Source organism: Eremothecium gossypii, chromosome VI, assembly GCF_000091025.4.
Source record: "Eremothecium gossypii ATCC 10895 chromosome VI, complete sequence".
NCBI classification, from domain to species: domain Eukaryota; kingdom Fungi; phylum Ascomycota; class Saccharomycetes; order Saccharomycetales; family Saccharomycetaceae; genus Eremothecium; species Eremothecium gossypii.
In genome coordinates this window covers 194,901-221,573 of record NC_005787.5, presented here as the reverse complement: position 1 = coordinate 221,573, position 26,673 = coordinate 194,901, and the positions used below count along the sequence as shown (strand labels likewise).

At 51.5% G+C, this 26,673-nt stretch overlaps 11 protein-coding genes across 11 annotated transcripts; 4 read left to right on the top strand and 7 right to left on the bottom strand.

Moving 5' to 3' along the window:
- Nucleotides 1–235: 235 nt before the first annotated feature.
- Nucleotides 236–1,147, top strand: MRM2 (21S rRNA (uridine2791-2'-O) methyltransferase; the record flags this gene model as incomplete). Its single annotated transcript, NM_210787.2, has 1 exon — nucleotides 236–1,147. The coding sequence occupies one exon, from the start codon at nucleotides 236–238 to the stop codon at nucleotides 1,145–1,147; it is 912 nt and encodes a 303-aa protein (NP_985433.2).
- An 89-nt stretch (nucleotides 1,148–1,236) lies between these two features.
- On the bottom strand, nucleotides 1,237–3,888 carry SEC27 (coatomer subunit beta'; the record flags this gene model as incomplete). Its single annotated transcript, NM_210786.1, has 2 exons — nucleotides 1,237–3,717; nucleotides 3,871–3,888. The coding sequence occupies 2 exons, from the start codon at nucleotides 3,886–3,888 to the stop codon at nucleotides 1,237–1,239; spliced, it is 2,499 nt and encodes an 832-aa protein (NP_985432.1).
- Nucleotides 3,889–4,171: 283 nt separating this feature from the next.
- On the top strand, nucleotides 4,172–5,434 carry AGOS_AFL119C (uncharacterized protein; the record flags this gene model as incomplete). Its single annotated transcript, NM_210785.1, has 1 exon — nucleotides 4,172–5,434. The coding sequence occupies one exon, from the start codon at nucleotides 4,172–4,174 to the stop codon at nucleotides 5,432–5,434; it is 1,263 nt and encodes a 420-aa protein (NP_985431.1).
- A 228-nt stretch (nucleotides 5,435–5,662) lies between these two features.
- On the bottom strand, nucleotides 5,663–7,726 carry AGOS_AFL120W (transient receptor potential ion channel family protein; the record flags this gene model as incomplete). The annotated part of the gene is made up of 1 exon (NM_210784.1): nucleotides 5,663–7,726. The coding sequence occupies one exon, from the start codon at nucleotides 7,724–7,726 to the stop codon at nucleotides 5,663–5,665; it is 2,064 nt and encodes a 687-aa protein (NP_985430.1).
- Nucleotides 7,727–8,190: 464 nt separating this feature from the next.
- AGOS_AFL121W (AFL121Wp) lies at nucleotides 8,191–11,205 on the bottom strand (the record flags this gene model as incomplete). The annotated part of the gene is made up of 1 exon (NM_210783.2): nucleotides 8,191–11,205. The coding sequence occupies one exon, from the start codon at nucleotides 11,203–11,205 to the stop codon at nucleotides 8,191–8,193; it is 3,015 nt and encodes a 1,004-aa protein (NP_985429.2).
- Nucleotides 11,206–11,507: 302 nt separating this feature from the next.
- AGOS_AFL122W (AFL122Wp) lies at nucleotides 11,508–13,676 on the bottom strand (the record flags this gene model as incomplete). The annotated part of the gene is made up of 1 exon (NM_210782.2): nucleotides 11,508–13,676. One exon carries the CDS (start codon nucleotides 13,674–13,676, stop codon nucleotides 11,508–11,510), a length of 2,169 nt encoding a protein of 722 aa, NP_985428.2.
- A 438-nt stretch (nucleotides 13,677–14,114) lies between these two features.
- Nucleotides 14,115–16,112, bottom strand: FMP40 (Fmp40p; the record flags this gene model as incomplete). Its single annotated transcript, NM_210781.2, has 1 exon — nucleotides 14,115–16,112. The coding sequence occupies one exon, from the start codon at nucleotides 16,110–16,112 to the stop codon at nucleotides 14,115–14,117; it is 1,998 nt and encodes a 665-aa protein (NP_985427.2).
- Nucleotides 16,113–16,605: 493 nt separating this feature from the next.
- Nucleotides 16,606–18,495, top strand: HOT1 (Hot1p; the record flags this gene model as incomplete). The annotated part of the gene is made up of 1 exon (NM_210780.1): nucleotides 16,606–18,495. The coding sequence occupies one exon, from the start codon at nucleotides 16,606–16,608 to the stop codon at nucleotides 18,493–18,495; it is 1,890 nt and encodes a 629-aa protein (NP_985426.1).
- A 103-nt stretch (nucleotides 18,496–18,598) lies between these two features.
- DDR48 (DNA damage-responsive protein 48) lies at nucleotides 18,599–20,236 on the bottom strand (the record flags this gene model as incomplete). Its single annotated transcript, NM_210779.2, has 1 exon — nucleotides 18,599–20,236. One exon carries the CDS (start codon nucleotides 20,234–20,236, stop codon nucleotides 18,599–18,601), a length of 1,638 nt encoding a protein of 545 aa, NP_985425.2.
- Nucleotides 20,237–21,046: 810 nt separating this feature from the next.
- AGOS_AFL126W (AFL126Wp) lies at nucleotides 21,047–21,376 on the bottom strand (the record flags this gene model as incomplete). Its single annotated transcript, NM_210778.2, has 1 exon — nucleotides 21,047–21,376. One exon carries the CDS (start codon nucleotides 21,374–21,376, stop codon nucleotides 21,047–21,049), a length of 330 nt encoding a protein of 109 aa, NP_985424.2.
- A 723-nt stretch (nucleotides 21,377–22,099) lies between these two features.
- Nucleotides 22,100–26,665, top strand: ECM5 (Ecm5p; the record flags this gene model as incomplete). Its single annotated transcript, NM_210777.1, has 1 exon — nucleotides 22,100–26,665. The coding sequence occupies one exon, from the start codon at nucleotides 22,100–22,102 to the stop codon at nucleotides 26,663–26,665; it is 4,566 nt and encodes a 1,521-aa protein (NP_985423.1).
- Nucleotides 26,666–26,673: the final 8 nt, after the last annotated feature.

The following is a 26,673-nucleotide window of genomic DNA, read 5'->3' as shown; positions in this document are numbered from 1 at the left end:
CTAGCAGAGGTCGAGAGATGCGTGCATCTTGCAAATTTGTATGCGTGCTCGCAAGTTCCTATGCGTCGTGACTGTCAAACCCACACATTAATTATTTCCTATATTGGTATGTTCATATGTGTGGGTGGATCTCGGCATTTGTGGCTCGTTACGTACGTGGTGATCCTGATACTGCCATGTACCCAGCTCATGATGAGCACTGCCGAAGACCACGAGAGCCCAAAGCACATGCCGAATGCCGGTTCAAGGGCTTCCATCTGTTAGTATTACACCCATGCGGGAGCTTCTACGGGGGTTTTGTCGTTTCAATAGCTCTGGGCGGTGGTTGAGCCGGCAACGTCGGGATCCATACACTCGGGAGGCTAAAGTCCAAGAGCTACGCTCGAGAGCTGCATTCAAATTAATTGAGATAGATGAACAGTTCCGACTATTCCGCGCTGGTCAGCGGGTGCTTGATTTGGGCTTTGCGCCTGGTGCGTGGTCACAGGTTGCTCACCAGCGTACTCAGCCTGGCGGAAAGGTCATGGGCGTGGACGTGCTACCGTGCAAGCCACCTACCGGGGTGAGCTCGATCCAGGCAAACGTACTATCGCGGAAGACGCATGAACTGGTGCGGCTATACTTTTCGCGACACTTTCAGCTAAACATGCATGATGAGCTGCACAAAAAGCACGGCTATTTCCAGCACATGCTCGAGGAGCGGCTGGAGGAACTACAGAAAGACAACAGTTTCCAGCCTCTGTATGGCATGGCAGACCCAGTACACGAACATCCTTTGGATGTGGTCCTCAGCGATATGTATGAGCCTTGGCCCCAAGTAACTGGGTTTTGGAACAATTTTACTAATGCAGCATATTCCAGGATGGCTAACACGTCTGGGGTGGCGGTGAAAGACCACTACATGTCGATGGACTTGTGTGACGCAGCACTGCTATGTGCAATTGCATTGTTGAGGCCCGGTGGCTCATTCGTTTGCAAGTTATACACTGGCAAGGAAGACCAGCTATTAGAACGGCGTCTGCGAAAGGTATTCACCAAAGTGCGGCGTTTTAAGCCGGAAGCATGCCGATCTGAATCCAAAGAACTTTACTTTGTCGGACTGGACAAACGGAAAGATATTGATAAGGTTGCCGTGTTTACGCAATGAAATTCTACCATTGGGTCTAGTTAGAATGTACATACAAATTTCCTTCGTGGTAATTAATTTATTCCTGCTGTTATCTTTAAAATTATAGTTTATTTAGACGCGGACTCTGATCCGTCATCCATTTCGACCAAAGTCTGGGGAGCTGCAGGGAAGTCGTCTTCTCCGGAAAGTATAATTCTTTCTGCGATAGATACTCTTCCAGCTGAGTTCAGTTGTTCCTTCCATTTTTCTACAGCAGCGTTGATGGCGTCATTGTCTGAGGTGTATGTGGATGCCAGAAGCACAGCCTCGGAATGGCGTCCGCTCTTCGAAAGCACGTCCCTGGCCTTGTTGATATCTCCTGCAATCCAGTATGCATTGAATGCCAAGTTGTATTTACCGCTTTGCTCAGCTTCTTGCCCAAGTTTCACCAGCTCTTGTTGATTGCTGAATGAAGAATAGATCAAGAATAAGGAGTCCAAATCATTGGCGTTCTTGTAGAATTCAGTTGCCAGTTTAAAGTTGAACTTTTCCAGGGCCGCATCTCCAAGGGTGCGCCACTTATGTTCGCTACCGTCTTTAACCAGATCACGAGCAAGAGCTAGCTTCCCTAACTTCAAAGCTAGGTCAAACTGCTGTTCTGGGTCAGGGGATACCTCTAGAGCGTCTTCCAATAACCCTTGGCCTTCTAGAAATCTAGATATTCTCAACAAATTGGTATTTCCCTGCACATTTGGAAGCACGCTATTTTTGGCCATATCCAGCTCGCCTCTGAGGACCAGAGTTTGGAATTCTAACACTTCGATTGATATTTTGTATCCATAAACATGAATTTCTCTATCTGCAAGGTAGACCTTGTTATCCCGGACAAGATAACCCAATAAGTACATTTGCTTGTCGAAATGGGCCAAATTGTATGACTTACCGCCAACAAAGTAATTTAACCGGTTGCTGGAAGTGGTGTATATGAATACATCACCAACCCACTTACCAGAAGTTAGAGGTTCATTTACTTCGTGTAGAACTTCAAACATATCGTCTGCATCTTCTTCTGGATCCAGCGTTTCATTTTCAATAGCCTGTTCATAGGCAGCGCTATTATATTCCAGCATGTACGCGCCGGGCTCATCATATGAGTCACTATTTGAATTGACAATCATCAAGAGTTCACCATTCTCCGACCAAATGACATCGTGGGCATCAACACTGATTTTCCTGACCAAGGTACCATTCTCCCAGTCAAAGAAGCACACACAGCCGTCCGTCTTGACACCCAGCAGGATACCAGGGAAAATCTTCTCTGCGCTATAATCCAGTGAGATGGACCACCCCGATACCTCCTTGAAGTTCTTATAGTAGCGCACCTCACCATGTTCGTTGATCAAAGCATAGCTATTCGAATCCAAGCCCCAGACAAAGTCAGTACATTTTCCAAATGCCTTATTCCTCCAGGCAAGCGCTGTATATACAACGAACTCACCGTCACCGACAACAGTTACAAACCGACCATTAGGAGAGTGCTTCAAAGCCTGAGGGAACACATCGACTGTCCCCAATTCCTTGGATTGCAATGACAGCACGGCGCCATCTTCCGCCTCCTCGTTACCTCTGATGACTGCGGTCAACACGTCCGTAGCAGAGGAGGTCTTCCCACCGCACCACACGAGCTTGCCGACTGGATCTAGCGATAGGCGCGGCTCGTCGTTGCCAATCGCAAGGACGGTGAACCCATTATCAAACCCAGCTGCGATGAAATTGCGCTTACCAGTTGGGTGGGCAGCCACACACCAACTTCTTTCGAGGCCCAAATTTAGAGTTCTCTCGAGCTTATAAGTGTTGGAGTTCCAGATCTTTACCGTTCCATCCTCGGAGCCGGAGATGATTATCGGAAGCATGGGGTGGTACACGGCGTAGGACACGTTCGACAAGTGCCCCTCCAGTGTCGCCACGCAGGACTTTGTCTGGTAGTCCCACACCTTCACCGTGCGGTCATCGGAAGAAGTGATCAGATACGGCTTGTCCTGAAACGGATAGTAGTCTACAAAGTTCACGCCCTTCTCCAGGTGCGCCCGCAGGGTGAAGTTCGACGTCTCCTGGCCCAGCGACCAGATCTTGACGGTGTGGTCCAGACATGCCGTCGCAAATGTGTTGGGGTCCTTCGGGTTGAACGTCACCGACATAACAAAATGCTCGTGGCCCTCAAACGTCTGCTCCAGCGCCCAGTTCTTCTCCCAGTTCCACAGTTTGACCGTCAGATCGTCCGACGCAGACAGCACGTATGACCTCGTGGGGTGCACCGCCAGCGCCCTGATGTAGTCCGGATGGGCCTCGAAGTCCACCACCTTCTCGCCCGTATTGTAGTTGAAAACGCGGATCTTGAAGTCGTCGCTACCCACAATGATCCAGCTCTTGCGCGGTATGAACTTTCCCGCCCGCACCGGCGCCTCGCACACCGAAATCGACCGCACCTCCGTCTGCGTCTCGTAGTTCCAAATTTCCGCGCGCCCCGAGTACAGCGTGATCAGCACCCACGGCTCGCTCGGGTGAAAGTCAATGCCCTTCACCCTGTCTGTCCTCGAGACAAACGTTTTCTACTCACGTTAGTACTTGCTCCGCGCCCTGGATAGCATGGTCGAGCTCTGCGGCTCCGCCCCCTCCGTGGGTGGCAAAGATGGTCTTCAAACACACCGTAATAGCCCGTGCGCGACCATGCAGCCCCCATTCGTCCTCGCACACACACATACCTTCGTTTCCAACTTCATTGGTCCCCACTTGGTATCCTAGTAGCTGTTCAACTCGTCTATTTGGGTTCTGTTGACACACTAATATTCCTTGAATAATTACATAGTGTCCTTTTTTATCGCGAGTACTGTTCCGTCGAAGATGATCTATCGGGTAACCCTCAGCGCTGACGCCAGGCAGTGTCAGCGTAAGCGTCACTGACACAGAAGACAAGATGAGAAGAAAAGGGTTTAGCTCGATCTTTGGCACTAGAACTGTCTTCTCTATACTAGATCCCCAGTGTTCCAGTGGGAGCAGGAGGAAATGAGGGGTTTCTTTTATGTTGCAGTACTACTTTACCTAGATGCATTTGTGCATGCATTTCTCGTAAAGATGGGCACAGACCCCATTTGTGCCGTTCCGCCGGATAAAACGTTGCTCGCGCGGACAATGCAGCTGCTCCTCGGAATCAAGCGGCTTCCGCGGCGCTTCCACAGCTTGCCGGACAAGTTCACGGGGTTCCGGTTCCACAAGTCGTACCGGTTCAACCACCGGTTCTTCCGGGCGCGCAAGACACTCAAGATCAGCTACTGCCAGGAGGGCCGACTCCAGTTCCAGGTCGACCACATGTTGGCAAAGGAGATCGACTGGAACATTCCGTTCTGCGTGCTCGACGCGCCGGTGGAGCAGGGCAAGTTCTGGCAGCAGGGCAGCACGAACCTCAATGCGTTGAACTGCTTCAAGTTGGCGCGACGCAAGAAGTACGCGAAGCGGTCGTTTGACATCTTCCTCCCGGACACATGGGTTGGAGGGCTCTTCCACTGCAACGTGACGAACGACGTCAAGACCAAGCTTGTGTCGTTGATGGACCAGAACCTCAACATCCGGTTGGATACCGAGGGCGGTGACAACATGTTCGACATCACAAACGTGTGCACGCGGGAGAACTCGATCCCGCTCCAGCCGATTATGTCTTCGGACTACAAGCAGTACTGGACCAACTACAAGACGCAGAGCAGGATCCCGCTCGTGCGCCAGATATACAAGATGCAGGTGGAGAAAATAATCCCGTTTTTCGAAACGCCGGTGAGCGTTGGCGCGGGCCGCATCAAATGGGGCTTGCCGCTTGACGAGCAGTTTGCGTCGATGGCCGAGTTCTGGCGCCAGAATAGCAAGACACCGTGGTATGAGGAGATTGAAGTGCAAGAAAATTACAACTACAACCCAACAGAGGAACAAGATATCAGCACTGCTCACAACATCACAATGACGTTGCTAGAGCCCTTCCTAAAATATTCGCGGAAACTGTTGACGTCCTTTTTAGATCATGACGGCACGTTACGAGCTCAGGCTCCGGAGAGGTTCAAAGAGATGATTGACAGCTTAGGGGCGTTCAAGCGCAATATCTGGCATTTCCTAAGCACGTCAGACGTAGTTTCCTCTCTTGGCCCCGAAGTCCATGAAGTTTTGAGCGAGATAAAAAAGTTGTGGGATGACTTGAATCTCGCACCCGAAAAGTTCACGTACGGAGAAGACTTAAAAAAGGACATTACCACAGTGATAAAAGTTTATAGATCAGGCCCATAGAGCACATATCTATAAGTACAAATAATGGATACTTGTGTATAGGGTACATGTATACCGAGCGCTTGTAAGCAGCAATTGGGTTCTACTTCGTCCTGCAACTGCCCAAATGGAGTCCAGTGGGGGCCATGAAAAAATACCATCCGCCCATGAGTAATTAAATCTTTATATGTTTCCGTAACGCCCAGCACGTCAAATAATATACAGTTTTTCTATACTTAACATCCATATCTAGTCCTGTAACCTATCATATTGCGAACGATTGGATCTTGTGGATTTATCACGCTTGAGGGATAGTTTCCTCTTGATGTAGCCGGACACTGAGGTCTTTGGTTCCTGCACTGGCTCTGCAAAGGGCGAATCTTCTGGCGAAACAACCTGGTCATCAACGGTGACCGTTTGTTGTTTCTTCAGTTCATCTTCCCAGTTTTCGTTGTGTGCCTTTGCGGTGGTGCCAAGAGCAAGTAGTTCGGCGGTGCTAGCTTTACCCAGGATATTGATTGTTGACTTTCTCTGGAACGACCTCCGGTCGTCCCTAGCTGGTTTGAAGCGGAGATCTGGGTTGCGCGTGAAGACCACCAATGCGATGCACACGAGTATCATGATCAGCAAGATTAAAGAAAAGACAGCGTTCAAAATAAAAAATACCCATGCCATAATGGAGCTGACGCTTGCAGGCTGTCCAAAGAGCCCTGAGAAAAATAAGAAGAGGAACGAATTAACAAGAGTAACACTGGATATCATAATGTTCAGGATGTTAGTCGCGCGGTCGAGGTACGGCCTGCATTTAGCCAGAGCTGCGAGGTATATTATTTCAATGACAAATAGAGCGACGGCCTGGGTTTTACCGGAATTGTGGGCAAATGCAATAAATACCGCTTTCAACAAAATATGCGCGAGGATCATGCAGGACCACCAGTAGTGTGTCGCACTGTACATTGTGTAGAAGAAGCCGTATTTGTGTAGCACATTTTCATTGCCGTATAGAATGGCAGCTGGGTTCGAGTGCACACCAATGGAAGCCCTTCCAAAGTAGATAGTGCGGTAGGCAGCCCAAACCATAATTGACAAAGATAAAAGTAGAGCTAAGACTGCCAGAACGACCAACGCCGGGGAATCAACGTTCACGAATTCCCAAAAGCAGAGAATCGTCAATTGAGTGAACCCGAGGAAGATGTAACGCAAAAGAACACCTTTGAGCACAATCACCCACGTTTTCCTGAAGTCTAGGAACCGAACTGGGTTCATGAGCTTCATGCGGATAAGCAGCTCGAGTAGCCCGCTGAACAATGTAAACGCCACGGCAATCAAATAGCCGAACAGAAGGAAGAACGTTAGCCCGGTACACACAACCGATGAGCTCTCTATGTTCGCACGGTAGGCCAGTCTACGGATCCCTCTGAAGATCATCGTGTGTGTGCTGGCAAATAGCGACTGTGTCGCCTTGCTCACGGGCCGGCCCACTAGCGCATCCAGTGAGCGTTGGGCAAGCACAGACGTGGTCGTTGACGTCAAATGCAGCGACGGCTCGCCGCCGCTCGCCTGGACGTACCACCGGAAGATGCGTTGCATGAATTCCACTCGGATCAGCCCCATGCTCCACGCCAGGTTCTGCGCCCACGCGTCCGCGATCGGCGGTAGCCGCTCCACATTCTCCATGCTCACCACCACGACAGACTGGAAGTACAGGAAAAGCGACATTGTCGTCGCAGAGATGTGCGACGCGGCGTTCGAGTTCCCAAAAGCAGACAGCGTTGCGGACGCCAGCAGTCCAAGCCCCGCAATTGTCGCCGTCGCCCACTTCACAGCTGTTTGCGCCACGGTGCGGCCGTTCGTGAAGTGCGCCTGGATGCACGCCACCTGGTCGTTCGACTGGGTTTCGTGCACCATCACCTTGAGGTAGGCGTCAATGTCCGGCACCTGGTACGCCACGCCGGGAATCTTGTTTGCGTACTCCGCGCTCACATACTGCACGGCCTGGATCTGGATGTCACCGGGCGTCACAGGACAAAACTGCTTCCAGCCGATCCCGCACATGTCCTTCGCCTCCGTGATCACCTTGAATCCGTAGGCCCACACCTCCACCACTGCACGCACGGTCCCATTTATCTCGGTGCTCAGATCCAACCGAAAGTTCAAGGACAGGTCGTCCGGGTTGAACACCACATCGAAGCTCTTCGCTGTCAGCTGCGAATCCTCCATGCAGCTCACCAGCGAATTGGTCGACAGTTTCCGTCGCGCCTCAGTAAGCCCTGCCAGCGACCATACCAACCAACACACTGCAAGAAGTCTCATGTCTGCCCGCCTCCTAACTGTCTGAGCGCTTATGGAGAGTCCAAAGAGCGTACAGCCTAGCTTTGAGCGCGCCAAAAAAAATGTGCTCTAATGTAGGAACTGTTGCAACGCCTCGCTGCTGAGATTTGCTCAGACATGGATACTTTTCTAGCACCGGGACGGCACCCTGTACATTGCGCTACTTGTAATTAATAATAGTAGTAAGACATTTGCCTAATTAAAACGTTTTTGCACAGCCTCTTCTGGAGAGGTGACGCAGCTACTAACGCTCGAGCACCATTGCAGCTTTGCTAACGCACAAGCCGCTACGGATACGGTTGCTGCTGGATAGTTAGATACTGGACATGGAGCGAGTGCTTCGCAATCTGAGGTGCCGCAGGTAGGAGTGGGATTTTTGTTTGCGATGCGGTGTTGGAATGGCATCAGCAACGAAAAAGGCTTTTTTTGGAGCAACGTCAGCAAGGTCACAGTTGGGGACGGACAGAGGAGTCTTCGCACGCATGCCAAAGGTTGTCAGCGGTCGGCCAGGCGTGCAAAACCAGGTCGCGGAAGTCCGAGCAGTAGTGGACGGCCATGCCGAGTTTGTGCTGGAGGGTCGCGAGCTCGGGCAGCGCGGGGTCTGCGAGCAGGCGCTGCTGGGTCTCGGCGTTGTCCTCTGCGAGCTCGACGAGGTCGTTCCGGTTGCCACGGGGGACGAGGGCGAGGCCCATGCCCTGCAGCTGGGCGGCTAGTAGCTTCTCTTTCACGCCGCCCACCGGCAGAATCTTGCCGCGCAGCGTGATTTCGCCGGTGACGCAGAGCGCGGGGTCGACCGGGCGCTTAAGTGCGAGCGAGAGCAGTGCGAGCGAGATGGCGGCACCTGCGGAGGGGCCGTCTTTGGGCACCGCGCCAAAGGGGACGTGGAGGTGGCATTCGCTGCGGAAGAATTCTGCGACACTGGTGTCGTCTGCGCTGCTGTGGACGACATGGCGCGCAAGGAGGGACTTTACTAGACTAGTGGCGATGGACACCGACTCCGACAACACCGTGCCGAGGTTGCCCGTTGTCTGCACAGTGAGGCGCTTGTCTCGGGAGTCGCCGCTCCGGATCACCTCGAATACGAGCACTCCTCCAGTGCCATCGGAGTTGTAGGATAAGCCGTGGACGACCCCATACTTCTCTGCAAAGCTAGTCGTTTGTGTAACCTCCTCTCTGAGCGAGTGTGGCGGCAGCCCGAGGAATTTGGGCAAATTCTTTTGTGTGACGACATCGTCCCCGGAGCCGGACATGTTGTTTTCAACATACTCCACAATCTTGCCACGCACAATTGCACCGAGCTGGCGGTCCAAGTTGCGGACGCCAGCTTCGCGTGTGTAATCCACGACGACAGTGCGCCATGCGTCATCGGTAAGTGAGAGATTAATACCGGTCATATCAAAGCTGTTCAGCCTGATCTGTTTGGGCAGTAAGAAGTGCCTACCAATCGCAATCTTCTCCTCATAGGTATAACCCTCGATATGGATGACCTCCATACGGTCCACCAGAGGCTCGGACATCCCAGAAAGGTCGTTCGCTGTACAAAAGAAGAGTACCTGTGACAGATCAACGGGGAAACCGACGTAGTGATCCGTAAAGGTATGGTTCTGTTCCGGATCGAGCACCTCAAGCAAGGCTGCGCCAGGATCGCCGTTGAGCCTGCTAGCGCCTGCGCCTGCCGGAACGCTCAATACTTTATCAATCTCGTCCAATAAGATAAGCGGGTTCATACAGCCTGCCTTGCAGAGTGCATTCACGATCATGCCTGCCATGGCACCGACGTAGGTTCTCCGGTGACCGCGGATCTCTGCCTCGTTATGTATTCCACCGAGGGAAATTCTCTGGAACCGCCTACCCAGGACATCAGCAACGCTCTTTGCCACCGATGTCTTTCCTACCCCAGGTGGGCCAACGAGCAGTAGGAATGGCACTTTGGTCTTCCGCTGTTCTTGTGCTTTGTTCTCGTAGACCACCGCGCGCTTGGTTGCGCTGCCGTCTTCAATGGCGCCAGCGTCAGCAGTCACGCCGGGAGAATTGGCGCTCAGTTTAAGCACGCAGAGGTACTCGAGTAGCCTCTTCTTGACCTGCACAAGGCCGTAATGGTCGTTATCCAGCTTCCGCGATGAGGCGACAAGATCTATCTCGGGCGTACTCACGTAGATGCCAAACGGAATGCCCATGATGAAGTCAAAGTAGTTGCGAAGCATCTGGTACTCGGTGCTCTGCACATGCATCTTGGACAGACTTCGGTAGTCTTTCTTGAGCATCTTCACGCCGTCGGCGTGTACCCCTTTCACTTCTATTTCATCCACATACCGCTTGATGGCCACCAGTTCAGAATCCTCAGAGTCATCTTCCTCTCCTGCCGCTGCGCTGTTCCCACTAGCGGGACGCGGAAGAAGACGCCTCGAGCGCCCTCCTGGTCCAGATTCAGGTTTGTTGCGCTTTATGTCGTCGATATAGAACCGCAGCGACCGCAGCTGATTCGCAATTAGTTGCGACTTGGCTATTGGCCCATGTGTTTCGAAGCGGTCGTGAACATATTCAGTAGCTCGGTACAGAGAGCCAAAGACCTCCAGCAGCTGCTGCATGTGCCGCACAAACGTCTTGATCCGCGCGGCAGGGTCTTCAGCCTGGAGAAACTCCAGCCGCTGAGCCGTGGTAGTGGGCAGCAGCCCCACGGTTAGGTCTGCGACCGACAGCATGTCCATAGCAGTCCGTATATCCTTCTTGGCATCGCGAAAGCCGTGCATCATCGTCCGCAATATCTTCCAGGACCGCTCGAAGCTCGAGCGACTGAAATGGAAGAACAGCGTGTTGGCCAGTGGTGAAAGCGTGAGCAGATGCGCGGCCCCGTCCGCTCCCCGCTTCTGCGAGCTCTTGAAACGGGCGGTGAACGTCCCGATGCCCGCATCCAGCTCCTCGAAAGCGCCGAACACTCCCTGGCGTGCAAAGTCCAGCTGGCGAGCGCCCCACGTCGCCACGCGCTGCGCGTCGTCCAGCACCGTCACGCTGCCATTCCACATCTCATTGCGCCGGCTGGGCACCGGCTGCCCCACCACCGCCCGGACAAGCCCCCTCAGCAACACAGACAGTTCGCCGCCCTCCGCGCGCGCTCCGGTCAGCCGCGCGATGCACCCAATGTGCCGCCCCGCCGCTGCTTCCGTCACGAGGCAAATGTACACGGCCTGCGTCTTGTCCCCGGAGTCGTACCGCTCCTGGAACGCCTTCATCACCTCCGCCACCCGCCCCGGTACCTCTGCGGCCTCCCCAGCGCCCGTCAGCGCCCCGTCTACAGCCTCACCTATCCCACGGAACTGCCCTAGTATCCGCTCGCCATATGTCCGCTCGATCACAAGGTTGTATAGAATCCCTGGCAACGGCACCAGATGCGTTCCGGTCTCTAGCAGGTAACACGGAAACTCAGCTATCCGTTCACCTCTATCCTTTCCGAATAAACCCATCGCGTCCTCTCTGCTACCCTTTGCAAGCTGAGTCACCGCCGATTCAATTGCAGCTTAAATAGCTGGGCAGAAGTTAACTAAGCATATCGACAGCTGCATACTTCATACGAAAGGATCAATGGAGAGATGATATCTAGCCATGCCACCAGCAGCCTGCATTCTCATAGAGAATGTCAGTATCGTAATATATTAATAGGAGCTCTTATTTAGTATGTATTGTACTAACAGCATTAGTCTTCACCTAGCACCGCAGTATACAGAGTCCCTACCATAAGCCTCGGTGCCATATTAAGGAAGAGCATCTACAAGTAACCGTACATCCCATGAGAGTTATTCGGCAATTGATCAGTCTTGTAACCGACCGCCTTTAATGGGATGATTTGCTGGGCGAGAGCAATCTTGGGTGACCGTGGGCCGCCTCTTGGCTTTGCGTCGGGATTCAACCTCACCTTCCATGCAGAGGGCATGGAAGAAACCGAATGAGAGATGGGCTCAGGTGGAGGGGTTATGGACCCCGGGGCCGCGCAGGTGGTGACGAAGAGATTCTGGGGCTTCAAGACGGGAGGCTGGAACGAGAAGGTGGAGTGCCGGGGGCGGGCTGGAGAGGCGGCGGGCGGTGATGGCCTGCGGTCCTCCGGGGGCGGCAGCGGCACCGAGGGCTCTGGCGGGAGGGTGGTAGTGTGGCACGGGCCGAAGGTGGGCGCGGCGGACTGTGGGGCGTCCGCGGGGGTGTGGCAGCTTTCGGTAGCGGTGCGTGGCTCCGCAGAGCGATCCTGGCGCCTGCGGTCGAACTTCTTCGCGGCTTCGGAGAGCCGCTCGAAGCTCATGCCTTGGAACTCGTCTATCTTGCTGAACATCACGCGCGCTGCCGATTTGAGAAGGCGCTGGTTTGTCTCGTGGACCCGCTTGAACCAGGGCTTCTTGGGCATCTTGAGGTCTGGGAGGCGTCCCTTTGCGGTGGGATTGCCGCAGGCGCGCGGGTCGGTGGTGCTGAGGAGACTGGAGCAGCGTGAAGAGACGAGTTTGGATCGCACGCCCCGCCATGTGTTGTACATGCGGCGGTTTGTGTACGGCTTCTCGCTAATCAGATCCTGGCCGTTGATGCTGAGCGTGCTACCGTCCGAGATATTTAGGACTCCTGTCTGTTCTAGCATGTCGTTAAGCTTGTTCCGGAACTCGCGGTCCGAATGAGAATAGGGAATGGTGTTCTTCATTACGGAAGCGCGCTTTGGTGACCTAGATGCGCGGGAAATGCGGTGCTTGCGAACACGCTCCCTGCTCGTAAACGCGCTGCTGCGCGTACGCTGTGTTTCGATGTTGGAAAATCCATCCTTTGTATCTCTCGTGCCGGCGAGGAGATTCGCGCTGTTGGGCATTAGGAAGTCACACATATCCCTTGAATCCATTGTCGACCTTTCCAACGACTTTATCTCCAAACTGCTGACAGACTGCGAGTCGTCTGTGCCGGCTCTGCACCTGGCAGGCCCTGTTGACTGCTTTTTAATAGAGCTAACGGTGTTCCTGCTTTCACTGGCTCCGGTGTCAGTGCTCATAAACGTGACCCTACTTTTTGTATCTGAACGCATTGATTTCTGGTCGCCGTGGAACCTTGAGTCGGGGTGTACCAGCGACTCCTGCGAAGCTCTTGTGTTGGAGCGATTTTCCAAGCTATTGGAATCTATGCTCAGTTGCCTTTGCGACTGAGAACCATTGCTTACTGACGGAATTTCTATGTCAGTTGCAAACTCGCCGAAATTGATAGCGGGTGCTAAGTTCAGCAACTCCTTTTGTGTAATACTGCAGCCTATTGGGCTATTGGACCGGTTCCTGATATTCTGCTGCTCTTGAATGCTCCCCATGCCTTGGCCTGAAGCCCCGTTGTATGTGTTCGACCCGCTGGCCCCTCCTGCTAAGGATACCTTTTTGAACTGGCTCGTCAATTCTCTTTCGAGCGAATCGCTTCCATAATTATCTAGTAGGTGTCCGTACTCGTTCTGTTTTGGATCTTTCCTTGTCAAAGGACGTCGACTAGGAGGCCGAGGACGTTCTATGAGTTCATTTTCTCGCCTAGTCACGTCGGCGAGGTGTGCTTCAATAGTCCTCGACAGGCGGTATGTATCAGGAGGAAAGTAACAGAACCTGTAATCCATTATGGACTCATCATCTGAGGCATCAATTATTTGTAGTAATTTTATCTCCTCTCTCACCATCTCCTTTGAAACTCCGATTTCGAAGGTGGAAGGCACTGCAGCCTGAGAAAGGGTATTTTCGTATGACGGTGGCAGTTTGGGAAGCTCTGCTAAAGAGATGCTATATCGGCCTCCCCACGGGTCTATTTCAGGTGGCTCGATTTCATGTCGAAACCGTAGATCACTGCATCCATCGCTACCCACATTTTCAATAGCGCTGCTTGCCTCTTGACACCGTACTGATAACCCTCCCGAAGTTAACAGATCGGTGTTATTCGACATCACTCAATGCTTGGATTTAAAAGTAATATCCCAATGAGATGGCCTTCGGGTTTGCGTGGGCGTTTCACTCTTTTTTTTATATTCTGTATTACATGATAGCCAACGAAACTATTTTCGCCGCTTCATCTTTGGCGCCAGTCTCCACAGACGTAAATTCCGCCGAACATCATATGAAATAACCATACCAAAGGCTCACCCCACACACAATTCACGTATCTGCAGTTTCAAACCTTTGTGTCAATTGCTTGAGGGTTTGTCTCCATTAAAAGTCATTGTCATCGCTAGCGATTTTAGTCACGAAAGTGATATTTGCTGACCAAGACTCGGTCTGCAATCCAGACGCGGGCTTGACTGACTCGAGACTACATAATGCGTTCGTGTAAACAAAATAAACATTCGGTACTACGTGAATCATGAAATGTGTTACGTAAAATAAACTCAACTAGAACAACTACATTGTTTCAAGTAATCATCATTTGGCATATTTGTCGTGCCTTCTGTCCATGCTTTAATCTTGGCATCATCCAAGATGCCGTACCACTTGGTTCGATCATAGGGATTAGTTGCAATTGTATATAACTGAGTCAGAATCGTCGTGTCAATATCAGCAGAATTGGCATCGGTTACGTTTCGGTGCATTTTTTCTAACTCTTCCAGCACCTCGTCGAAGACATAGCTTCGTGGAATGAATAGTGGGTTAACTAGTTTCTGTAGCCGATACCTCTCCTCGCGCTCCGGAATACTTTGCAGGTAGTTTATTAACCAGGAGTCTATTTTCTCGACCAGATCAAAAAACTGGGTTGCGGTGCCGGGGTCCAGCGATGACACACCGTTCGCGTGCTTTGTTAACAGTTGGAAGTCTTCTTCCGTGAAAAATATCTGCAAAAATGCAGGGTCTACCCCGCGGACACCAGCAGTACTATGGAAAGGTCCTTGGTATTCTTGCAACGCCACGAAGAAGCTGTTGTAATCAACCATGCTTTTGGATAGAATGTCCAGTAGCGGATTGACGACAGAGTCCATGAAACCGCGAACTCGCTCTGCGATGAGGGAAAGGTTATCTGACTGAATGAGCGGTATATTCAACTGAATACCGAGCCTTTTTGCCATGATCTCTGCATATTTGACATGATACCGAAATCTGTACTCATTTGCAGCGCAATTCACCAATGCATTCACTCTTTGGCCCAGTTCATCTGCAATATTTTCAGGGATTACGGAGCGCTCGGGGATGGTCTTGACAAACCCAATGTGCTGTTCGCCCGAACCCAAAAGAAGCACCAGTGCTTCAGCAAACTTGGTTAAGTTCCACCATATAACATATGGTTGGTTGCTAAACGAGTATCTCCCCTCAATGTCATCATGGTTCGGAGTGTATTCGGGCCGGTACTTATCCATAAAGCTGAAAGGGCCAAAATCCATGGACAAACCCATCAGAGAGGTGTTATCAGTGTTCAGGACACCATTACAAAAACCATAGGCCTGCCAGTAGGCCACGCACTCGGCATTTAGGTTTACTACATGTCGAAAGAAAAGGTCATAGGTGGTGACACCAGCAACTGCCTTTGGCAGCTCATCGGTAGCAGGTATCTTCTCGAGTGGATCTGGAAAAAAGTCCTCCTGAAATGCATTGACGGAAATCTCCGTAGGAAACTCCCTACCTGCAGCAAAGACATGTTGAATGCAATAGTCCACCAGCTGCAGCAGTCCGTGGTCATCGCCGCGCCAGCGGAACATGTCAAAGTTCCCTAGTCGAATCCACGACGGGGCAAACCGAGCAACCACTGCGCACGGCTCGAACATGGTCCGCCGCGCACGGGTCTTGGGTAGCAGGGTGAGCTGCAGAGCGCGCGTGCTCGGGATCCCGATCGCAGCGAGCGCCTCAGACACGATAAATTCACGCACGCTCGATCTCAGCACAGCCTTACCGTCCGCAAAGCGCGAGAAGGGAGTCATCCCGCTGCCCTTCAGCTGCAGAGTCTGATAACGGCCTCTGCTGTCCCTGATATCGTACAGGTTGGCAACCCTCCCGTCGCCTAGCTGCCCGGCGAACACGCCAAACTGGTGCCCAGCATACGCCAGCGCATACGGGAAGATCCCGCGCTGCTCGTCGTGGTACACCCGCGAGCCCTGGCAGTGCGCCTCTAGCTCCTGGTCGGCACGCAACCCCAGATCCTTGAGAGCTCGCTCAGACTGCACCAATGTCCTGTATTCACCGCGCTCTTCAGGCACCACAAACGCAAAGTGCGGCACACCATCGCCGTTGCGCACCAGTCGAGGCCTGTGGAACGCTTCCGCAGCCCCAGGCTCAGTGCCTTTGTGGAGTGCAACGGCCTTCGCCACAGAAGGCACAGCATAGTCTGGAACGAGATACCGAACAACTGTGGATGTCCCGCAGTCCCGCAGCGCTTGTAATATCCCTCGCGCCTCTGTCATCGTCACCACGTGTCCAGCTGTGAGTATACTACCTCCCCGCGTCTTGCCAAAGGAATATCATCTTGCCATCACGTGATGATTGGCAGCTTGATTTAGTAAGCACCCTGCAAAATGAGCCCTACTTTGTCTTCTTCGTTCGAGAGCATAGCTAAAGGCGGGAGTTTTCTTCCGGCTGCCGGATAGTTTTTCCGTTCATGGCCGGTGCTGTGAGAACGTCCCGTGCCCTCAGCCGTTAAATCGCTATATTCTTTAGCAACGGCCCAAGCAACGCTAATTGAATCACCAATACGTCACAACAAATTCCACGACGGAGCACAGACGAAGGTATAGTGCTACCGTTATTCAGAAGTATTGAGGTATTGAGCTGTGGAAGACGGGCTAATTGGGAATTAGAACGACCATTACGCCGAGGTATAGGCTATAAGTACCTAAACTCGTATTTTTTCTAGACGGGGACCCTTAGTCCCACCTATGAGGACTAAATCGACGCATCATGATTGACCCCGTGACACATATAGTTACGCCATCTAATGACGAACAGAGACAAGGCAGATCAGACGGGGGAATGCAGCTGGGATTGGAGGACTTGCATGGCGGAGGGGGCGGGCTGGGACAGCAGAAGGTGTCAGGCATGGCGGAGGGCACAGACTCAATCGTCGACGTCCTGACGAACCCGAGCAGCTCAGTGAACCTACATTCCAACATACTGAGCGTGTCCACAAATGTAGAGGAAGGACAGGGAATGCAGCCAGCGGCGATACAGGGAGGAGGAACGGCGGCGGGGCGGCGTTTTTCCAGCGTGCCGATCAGCGACTCGCCCGTAGGATGTGGCCAGCACGGAATGGGGACAGCAAGCACGCAGGTGCCAAGCCACGGGAGCACAGCCAACCTGCTAAGCATGGGGAACCCGGTCGCCACCAACGTGCAGGTGTGCCAGCGAATGGATGAAGTAAGCGCGCGGCTGATTGTGATGGAGGAAACAGTAAACAAGCTCCTGGGCAATATCGATGCGCAGCAGCAACAGATAGCCTCGATGCGGTCGGAGAGTATGGAGATGTTGGGATCGCTCATGAAGGAGGTCCGCGAGCTAAAACAGCAGGTACCAGTGCTTGATGACCCCGACAATAACGAGAAAGACAAGTTTGTTACGGATCTACTCAACTCGATCACCAACGTGAGTAGCAACTACCTTAAGAAGGTGAGCTCCAGGAACTTGCAGCGATTCAAGCGGCAGCGGGACATCATGAGTACCAGTGATTTGCCTAGCCTAGGAAACACTCAGAGCTCCAGCCATTTCATGCAGGACTTGGTGAACCCTTATGCATCCACACAAGACTTCCAGTCATTTACTGTATTGAAGGACAAGGCTAAGGAATTTACCTTGAATCCCACAGCAATTAATAAACGTCGGCGTCTGTCTGCCCAACCGCTGAATACATTACAAATGTCTCAGGATCAGCTACAGCAGCAGCGAGGTTCTGTGCAAAGTTTAATAAGCATACCCACCAGTGGCCAGAAAAATGCCAACTTTGGACCTCAGCTACAGAACTATTTGATCGGCCTGCAAAACATCCCAATGTCTGAGGCAGAAAAGGTGTCTTCACCAACTGTTCTAAAACAGTTCCAAAACTCCACCACTGATCCAGACTTGAAAACCGGTAGACGGAATCCAGGGCTTGATTTCCAAATAGGTTCTGGAGATGATGAGAACGATGAAAATGACGGCGCGTCAGGAGAAGATGAAGATGGTTACCTAGAAGATGACGAGGGTTATAGAAGCCAAAGCCAGCGGACAATGTCATCAGAAGATGACGAGCAATTCACTGGGGGAAACCAAGGGGAGGATGAGGCTGGCCCAAGAGCAGCTGGAAGGAATCCAAAGAGTTTACCCTCATCAATAGTGCGGCGTTTTGCAAACAGCGGAAGTCAAGTAAGCGTTAGTGGCACACCAGAAACTGAAAGACTAGTACTAAAAAATAATGACAAGTACGATAAAAACACAATGCCTGCGCCAAATACAAAACCTCGTGCTGTCCTTGCATCGAATCCAGAGGATACTCTCACGGATGTACAATATACGATGGTCAAAGCGCCAGATAGTGTGCGGGCCATTTGGGACGAGTATACAATTGGGGTTGGTGGGAAACCCTCCATACGACAGCTAGAACAAACGTATGGGAATAAATGGCGAACAAAGAGAAATAAGAAAACATTCGCTAGGAGGAAGCGAATCTACAAATTCATATTGAACGGTGTGCGGAACGGGAAGTCGGAGAGTGAAATGATAGACATTTTAGAATCTAGGCGAGTGTATCGGACTGAGGATAATGAGCTTAAGAAGAGGACCATAGGCTGGCTCCAACAGAGCCTTTCTGGTATATAGATATGTGTAGCTTAAAGTTGATCCAATAGCTCTTTGATAAATAGAAGGGACACTTAACTAGAAGTCAAAAACTAAATTATACATAAGATCACGGAACGCACTCTCAGCGGTAACGGTTAGAGCTTTCATATTCAGAGGAGTCATAAAGGTTCGAAGACTCGTTATCATTCTGTCTGTCATAAGAGCCCCTGTTTGAGTCATATTGATTCTTCGATCCATACGAGTCCTCGTTGTCATTACCATAGGAGTTCTTGGACCCGTATGAGTTCTTGTTAGATGAGCCGTAAGAAGTCTTGTTGGAGTCTTCGTTGTCGTTCTCGTAGGAGTTCTTGGACCCGTATGAGTTCTTGTTAGACGAGCCGTAAGATGTCTTGTTGGAGTCTTCGTTGTCGTACGAGTTCTTGTTAGAAGAGCCGTACGAGTTCTTGGAACCATAAGAAGTCTTGTTAGAGTCTTCGTTGTCGTTCTCGTAGGAGTTCTTGGATCCGTATGAGTTCTTGTTAGACGAGCCGTAAGATGTCTTGTTGGAGTCTTCGTTGTCATCATACGAGTTCTTGTTAGAAGAGCCGTACGAGTTCTTGGAACCATAAGAAGTCTTGTTAGAGTCTTCGTTGTCGTTCTCGTAGGAGTTCTTGGATCCGTATGAGTTCTTGTTAGACGAGCCGTAAGATGTCTTGTTGGAGTCTTCGTTGTCATCATACGAGTTCTTGTTAGAAGAGCCGTACGAGTTCTTGGACCCGTAAGAAGTCTTGTTGGAGTCTTCGTTGTCGTACGAGTTCTTGTTAGACGAACCGTAGGAGTTCTTGGACCCATAAGAAGTCTTATTGGAGTCTTCGTTGTCGTTATCATAGGAGTTCTTGTTGGATGAACTGTAGGAGTCCTTCTTGGAAGAGCCATATGAGTTTTTGGATCCATAGGTATCCTTGGAGTCATCTTTGCCGTCGTCCGAATTCTTGGATCCGTAAGAGTTCTTCTTGGACGAGCCGTAAGAGTTCTTGGTTGAGTCCGTTTTGTTTTCGTTCTTTGAATCCTTGTTCTCATCCTTGTTCTTGTTCTCATCCTTGTTCTTGTTCTCATCCTTGTTCTCATCCTTGTTCTTGTCCTCATCCTTGTTCTTGTCCTCATCCTTGTTCTTGTTCTCATCCTTGTTCTCGTTCTTATTCTCGTCCTTATTCTCGTCCTTATTCTCGTCCTTATTCTCGTCCTTGTTCTCATCCTTGTTCTCGTTCTTATTCTCGTCCTTATTCTCGTCCTTATTCTCGTCCTTGTTCTCGTCCTTGTTGGAGTCATATTTGTTGTCGCTGTCCGACTTCTTGGACTCGTAGGTGTTCTTGCTGGAATCTTCATTGTCGTTCCCATAAGAGTTCTTCTTCGAGTCATTCCTACCATACGCGTTGGTGTTCAAATTGGAGTCGGAATTCGAGTTATAGTAACCAGAGTTGCTGGCGTAACCGTTGTTGTTGTTCGAAGTCTGGTTACCGGAACCGTAGCCGCTGTTGTTCCCGTAGTTGTTACCACCGGATTGGCTATTGCCGTAGCCCTGGCCGGATTGGCTGTTGTCGTAGCCAGAACTGGTGTTGCCGTATGCGTTACCAGATCCATTGTTGTAGCCAGAGGCGTTTTGGGAGTTGTTTCCAGAATCATTCTGATTCAGAGCCCCAAGCCGGCTCGTGACCTCGTCTTGTAATTTGTTGAAGTTGTCCTCGCCAATGGCGTTCTTAACTTTGTCAAAGATCCCCATGTTGTAATTTCCGTCCACAGTGGTCCTGGATCTTGCTGCAGACAGATGCCGCGGAGCTACCCTTTCGAATCCTTATATAAACCCTTTTCCAGCTGTACCGCAGTAAACTCCCCTTGCTTCAGGAGCTCCAGGCTGCCACGCACACTCGAGGCCTACACGCGTGACTGCATTGGCTTCTGTGCGCACACGGAAGTCTTAAACGAACCTCAATCCCATCCAACCAGTTCTGCTAACGTAGCTACTTCTGGCCAATCGCTCAGCCCCATACCGTCGAGGCAATCTTTCCAAGCCACATAAACGAAACCTACACAGTTACTGCGCAAGGCAAGTGCCAAAAGACCACAGGTTCCGCAGTACCAGAGCAAAAAGCTTACCTGTCAACACTTCGAACATTCGCGTGGCCTTAACCATATGCCACATGAAGCAATAGACCCTAAAATAGAAAGCGATTGGCGCGGAACAGACATTCCTGGTGTGTACTTGGAACTCACATAGGGGCTGCACACGTGCTTAAGTCCTCGCTTGCAGCTGAGGCCAATGTGCCCCTCATTAGTGACCCACGTGATCTCGAGCCGCAAATGATCGTCAGCGTGCATCGACTTGGCATTGCAAAGGGATGTGATCCCTGAGGGGAGGCTTGCAGCAGGCGCGCTCCTTGTTTCACATCATAGGCTGTCGAGGCCGGACTGATTCAGCTCTCAAGGCGAGCACCCTCCCAACGCCCAATAGGGGCCCCCTCCTGGGCTGTGCACGGGAATACCTCAGACACTGCGTTAAGATATATGTATTTAAGAGGGCACCAGCTGGCTATCAATTGCCCTCTCTGCTCTTGTTCCAACACCAGGCAAGTATCATGATGTCTGCTGCAGGAAAAATGTTCAAGAACAACGGCCAGAAGGATGAGCGGAAGAATGCGGGCCAGAGAGAGGAGCGCCAGTACAGGGTCGGCGATGAGCAGGGCTTGGGCCGCCAACAGCAGGCTGACTTGGGCGCCCAGTACCAGCAGGCGCCACGCTCGCAGCAGTTCGACGACCAGCTTGGCGCATCGCAGCATTTGGGCGCGCAGCAGATGGGCGCACAGCAGATGGGCGCGCAGCAGCGTGAGTTGGGGGCGATGGGCCAGGAGCCTATCACCAACATGCAGGCGAACTCCCGCCAGCAGCAGGACCCATACTTGCAATTGGACGAGCACCAACAGCGTGGTGCGAACGGCGCCTCGCAAAGAAGGCAGCAGGGGAGCTGGTGAGTTGCTGGCGACTCGGTCCCCGTTCTTGGTCTCTAATGGAGACGTTTTCTATGACTTTGCCCGGGCATTCCGTCCCTTCGGGCCACATTCACATATGTAACGCTGTATAAAGCTCCGAGCCGCGCCTCAGAGCCTCTTAAACGACTATGACCACCTCATCTTCAACCACGCGTGCGTGTTGCGCCCCCTGCGGAACGGATGCGCATGCGGCAGACAGACGCCGTGCCGTCCCGCGCTGTGACTATGGCCGTCTTTTGATGCGGCAGCCCGTCGAGCCCTTCTTCATGCTTGCCTCGCACACACGGGCTAAAGGCTCTTGTACGAGCCGAAGCTGGCTCTAACCGTGTAGAATCGTGGGTTGTGGAGTGGCGATGAGGTTTGACATCGCTCTGACGCTGAGCACCATGTTGTCACGTGACCTCCTCTCCGGTCCCGACGTCAACATGAATTTTCGATTTGACAGGTCCAGAAGTTAATTCGTAGAAAAAATTACAGTATCAAATACATCGTCCAGCAATGCCAGCATGCAGCCGGGACGTTACTAAGCTTCTGATACGTTTCTGTCTGTAATATAGCGACTGGTGGTTTTCTAATTTTTCTAATTTATGGGAATTTGAATGAAGATGAAGCATCAGGTGACAGCAGATGAGATAGCGTGTCACAGTGAAATGATATCCTCATCACCTCTCGGCTGTTCGACCTTGGACTCGAGCAGGACACTGCAGGGCGAGATATCAGATGTCGAAAGTGCGAAGATAAAGAGTTGCGGGGCGAATGGGACGGTTGAGCCAATTAAGGAGGGTGGTGTAGGGTACGTGCATGGCGGTGCGCCGCGGACGAGCAGGTTCATGAAGAGCTTGGACTCGTCGGGACCGGCGGTGAACGCGCACCACTGCAATCCGTACCTGTATACGCAGCACAAGACGCGTCCCAATGCGCCGTTTGACATGTTGCACGTTCGGACGAAAAACCTTGTGCGTAGCTGCCGGGAGGTGGAAAAAGGCTCTGTCAGTGGGTTCGAATATAGTGTGCAGGACGGGTCGATACCGGTATTTCGTGTAGCGAAACAGCAGCTGCCGGATCCACACGTGTTTTACGAGGCTGTGCGTAGCATAGGCGAGAAGTACGGCGCGGTGAAGTTGCACATCCACGAGGAGCACGATGACGCGATGCGCTTGGGGAGCCATGTTTTGTCGCAGTCGTCTGTGCTGAATGATTTCACGTTGAATACCGAGTACTTTTGGTTCAAGGCACGGAGGCAGTATATGAACTCGCCCAGCAATGAGAACAGCAAGCGGCTTGAGTTCCACCGCCGGCTGTATCGGTTTTACAGAGAAGGTGCCAAGGCGGCAGAAGGTTCCACCAAGGGAAAACGACTGATAGGCAAGATCCCCAGCATTGACAAACGCACACTAGATTTGTACCGCTTATGGAACTGCGTGCAACTGCGTGGTGGCTTCAAGACAGTGTGTCAGAAGAAGTTATGGGCTCAATTAGGCAGAGAGCTTGGGTATTCCGGGCGTATCATGAGCTCATTATCTACTTCTCTAAGATCTGCATATTCGAAGGTCTTCAGTGACTTTGATGCTTGGGAGCTCGAGCAACGTAAGAATACCGACGAATCCTCTTCACAACCATCGGACTTTTCGCATATCAAACAAGAAACACGGGTAGATAGTGATATAGGTGGGAAGCGGCCTCTGGATAGGGAGGGACATACTGAAGACAGCCAGAAAAGAAAGAAACAGCATACAGTATTCCAGAAGGTGTTTGAACTGGGCGGGTCTAGCGCCGAATTTACAAGAGTTAGAGACGTCAAACGATGTAAGGGCCTTAATACGAACTTTGAAAACGTTACAGAAGCGATTCCGGGGCTCACGGAACCCGACCAATCAACGTTGCCCGGCTACAACTTCAGCTTTTGGCAGTCGGGGATGGAGATATATGACAAGTCGTGTTATGAAACCAAGAACTCTCCAATCTATAATTTGCGGCAGTACTATGAAAAGAGTTGCAGACATTTTGACTTGATACAGACTCAATATAGTGACATTATTCCTCAGGTTACCTCTTGGACGGACAAGATCGAGCTTCAACAGTTTGAAGACCTCTATTTCAGTATTTTGGCGGATCCTACCAATTCTCTGGATATAGACTCAGGGATTGATTTGCCGGGCATAATACATGGTTCGGGTTTTCGTACAATATCTAGGAATAGTGATAACACAGCCGAACTGTTAGACCCTTGGAATATTAACAATGTTCCGCTTGCTGCAAATTCGCTATTAAGCTACTTGGATATAGATTACGGCTGCTTGACAAGGCCGAAAATGCACGTCGGAATGACATTTTCCACCAGAGGTTGGTCGCTTGGGGACCAATATTTGCCAACAATTGAATATAATCATCTAGGGTGCTCTTTGCTCTGGTACTTTATTGCCCCTGAGTCACAGGAAGCGTTCGAGAAACTTGTTGAAGAGATTAATTTGGGTAAAAGGGATCACCCAACGGATGAACTCGATGTTGACCCAGAATTCAAGAAATCTGAGTTTTACAATAGCTATCTTGAAACAAATATGAGGAACCGTTTAAATGATACACATAAACTGCGGAGTAAAAATGGGTCTCATATGTTTGGGCAAGCTGCGCGTGGACCGAAGTCGTATCTATTACCTAATGATATTCAGATCCATCCTGAAGAGTTACAGAAACGAGGCATCAAATTCTACAATGCTATTCAAGAGGCAAAGACGTTCATAATAAAATATCCTCGCGCATACAACACTTCCATTGCTGCCGGGTTCCATGTTTCGGAGAGCTGCTATTTGGCTCCAGAGTCGTGGCTTTCACATTTAGTTCCGAGCGACAAGTGGTTTTCTGATCGCGCAATGCTGCAAAGTATCAACGTGTTCCAGTTCCTTCACAATATAATGACTCGCTGCAAAAGCCCCGACGTGGTGCTATATGCTAAAAGACTTTTGGCCGAGTATTCAATCGAGGAGTTGGAAAATCGTAAGAAGCTTGTAAAACACTTTCCGGATATGAAGATTGTTGCTAACACGTTCGATTTTATATCGGACGAGGATTTAGGTTTCACTGGGGCATCGAAAGTGCTTTTAACGACTTCTTCTGACTGCATTACGCTATCAATCAAGAGTTTTCTGACGCAGTTGCACGATGAGACTGCGTCGCTGAGGGACGTTATCCGCGGCATCTCAAAGGATGAGGTGCACTTGTCCATGCACACCTTTTTTTCAGACAAACTGCTGGAGTGTCTAATAAATGATGTTGACGACCCTGCGTCCCCTATAGAGAAACTTGCTGATGTTGAAGCCGAACTAACAGCTCTCATCACACGCTACCCGGGCCGTGTACCTCTTTCGAAGCTTCTTCCTTTTATTCATGTGCATCATGCATCGAACAACCCACGGATATCAGAAGTGCGCCAATATCTGCGTGAGCTCGAGCCAATCATTACCGATTGTCGCCTATTCCTTGATACTTTGCATCCGGCGAGTGAGAAGATAGTTTATGGATCTGGCTTCAACATACGAGAACTACCGACTTTGAATTTTCAGAACTCGGCTAAAGATTTGCAGCGACTGTGTGCGCAGCTTCGTCCCCTTTCTGTTGAGTTTGAGGAAATGACCCATGTGTTTGCGTTAATGCATCAATTCCAATGTTTCCATCGCCAGGCTTCTGTCGCCCTTCACGCAGATGATCTGGAAGCTATGAAAAGCGCTTACGAATTCGGTATCTCCATAGGGATATCCACTCCCCTGATTCCATCGCTTGCTGCACAGATTCTGCGAACGCATTGGCTTCATGTCTTCGATCTTGCAATTGTACGTCGGAGCCCTTCTTGCTATCAAGATTACCAGAATTACAATTTGAGCGACATGTACCGTTTCCTGCGCCTGGGCATCCGTTACCTCAACGCAAATCTACACAAGGACAAACTGCAGAAGATTAGCAGCCTATTAAAATCGTCACAGGCGCTCATCCAGCGAGCCAATGCCTTCTTTAAAAAGAAAAATTACCGAGTTTCGCTCAATGACGTAGAGCTAATAATGGAAAAATTGAGCTGCGATTTTATTCCCCTGAACCCAACCTTTGTCGATGGTCTAACTAAGCTGATGGCCGCCGTGAAGTCTACGAAGCAGTCCATTGCCCCAAGCTGGTCTCGGCTAGCCGTTCGCGGCGACCATGTCACGCAGTTCGTGCGGCACTTTCGCGACGGCGATGACGCGGCGCTATCGCAGATATGCCAGTTCGATGGCTCGGAAGAGGACAAGCGTATCTCGATGGAGGAGATCGCCCAGGAGAAAGAGCCGCAGCTCTTTGGAAGGTATGTGAAGGAGTGCAGAGCCTGGCTGCAGGATCTGAACAAGTTGGTCCCGAACGCCCGCGCGACACTCGAGGGCCTTCTGGAACAAGACCTGCGCTGCTTCGAACTGGCAAAAGACGAGTACCTGCCGCTGGAGCACAGCCAGCGCCAGTCCGTGTACTGCTTCTGTCGCCAGGGGGATGTTGGAAGCACCATGGTCGAGTGCGAAATCTGCCGCGAGTGGTACCACGTCGCCTGCATAAACCGCGGCCGATGGGCGCTGCCCGAAGACGACCGGTGCGTCTTCCTGTGCATGATCTGCCATCCAGAGCCCGCAGAGCGCCCCCGTAAGGTCCCGCTCCAGGACCTGCTCGAGCTGCTGTGCCGGTCCGCGTCCTTGCACGTTATCCCAGATCGCGTGCTCCTTCAGCGCCTGTTCGAACTCGCCGGCTGCGCCCTCTCCTTCCGCCGGCATCTCCGCCGCGAGCTCTTCGACAACTCCAACGTCCGCTGGGGCGTCTCCGTGCACAAGCTCAAGTTCTACCTACGCAAGCTCGAGGGCGCGCGCTGCGAGCTGACCTCCGAGCTCGCCACCTTGCGTGATGTGGTCAAGGAGCACGATCTACAGAAGCTGCACAAGCTGCGCAACGCCAACTGCGTTCCTGTCACCGGCTATGAGAAACTCACCGCCCGCAAACAGCGCACCCCGTTGCCGCAGCTGCCCGCAGAGCCCGCCGCGCCTTCCGTGGACATTAAACCAGATCCCGACACGGCTGCCAAGTGCGCGGTGTCTTCTGCTCCCCGTCGCATTGGCATCGCAGACCTGCTTTCGCCATTACCGGAGGACACATGCTAGAGACTGGA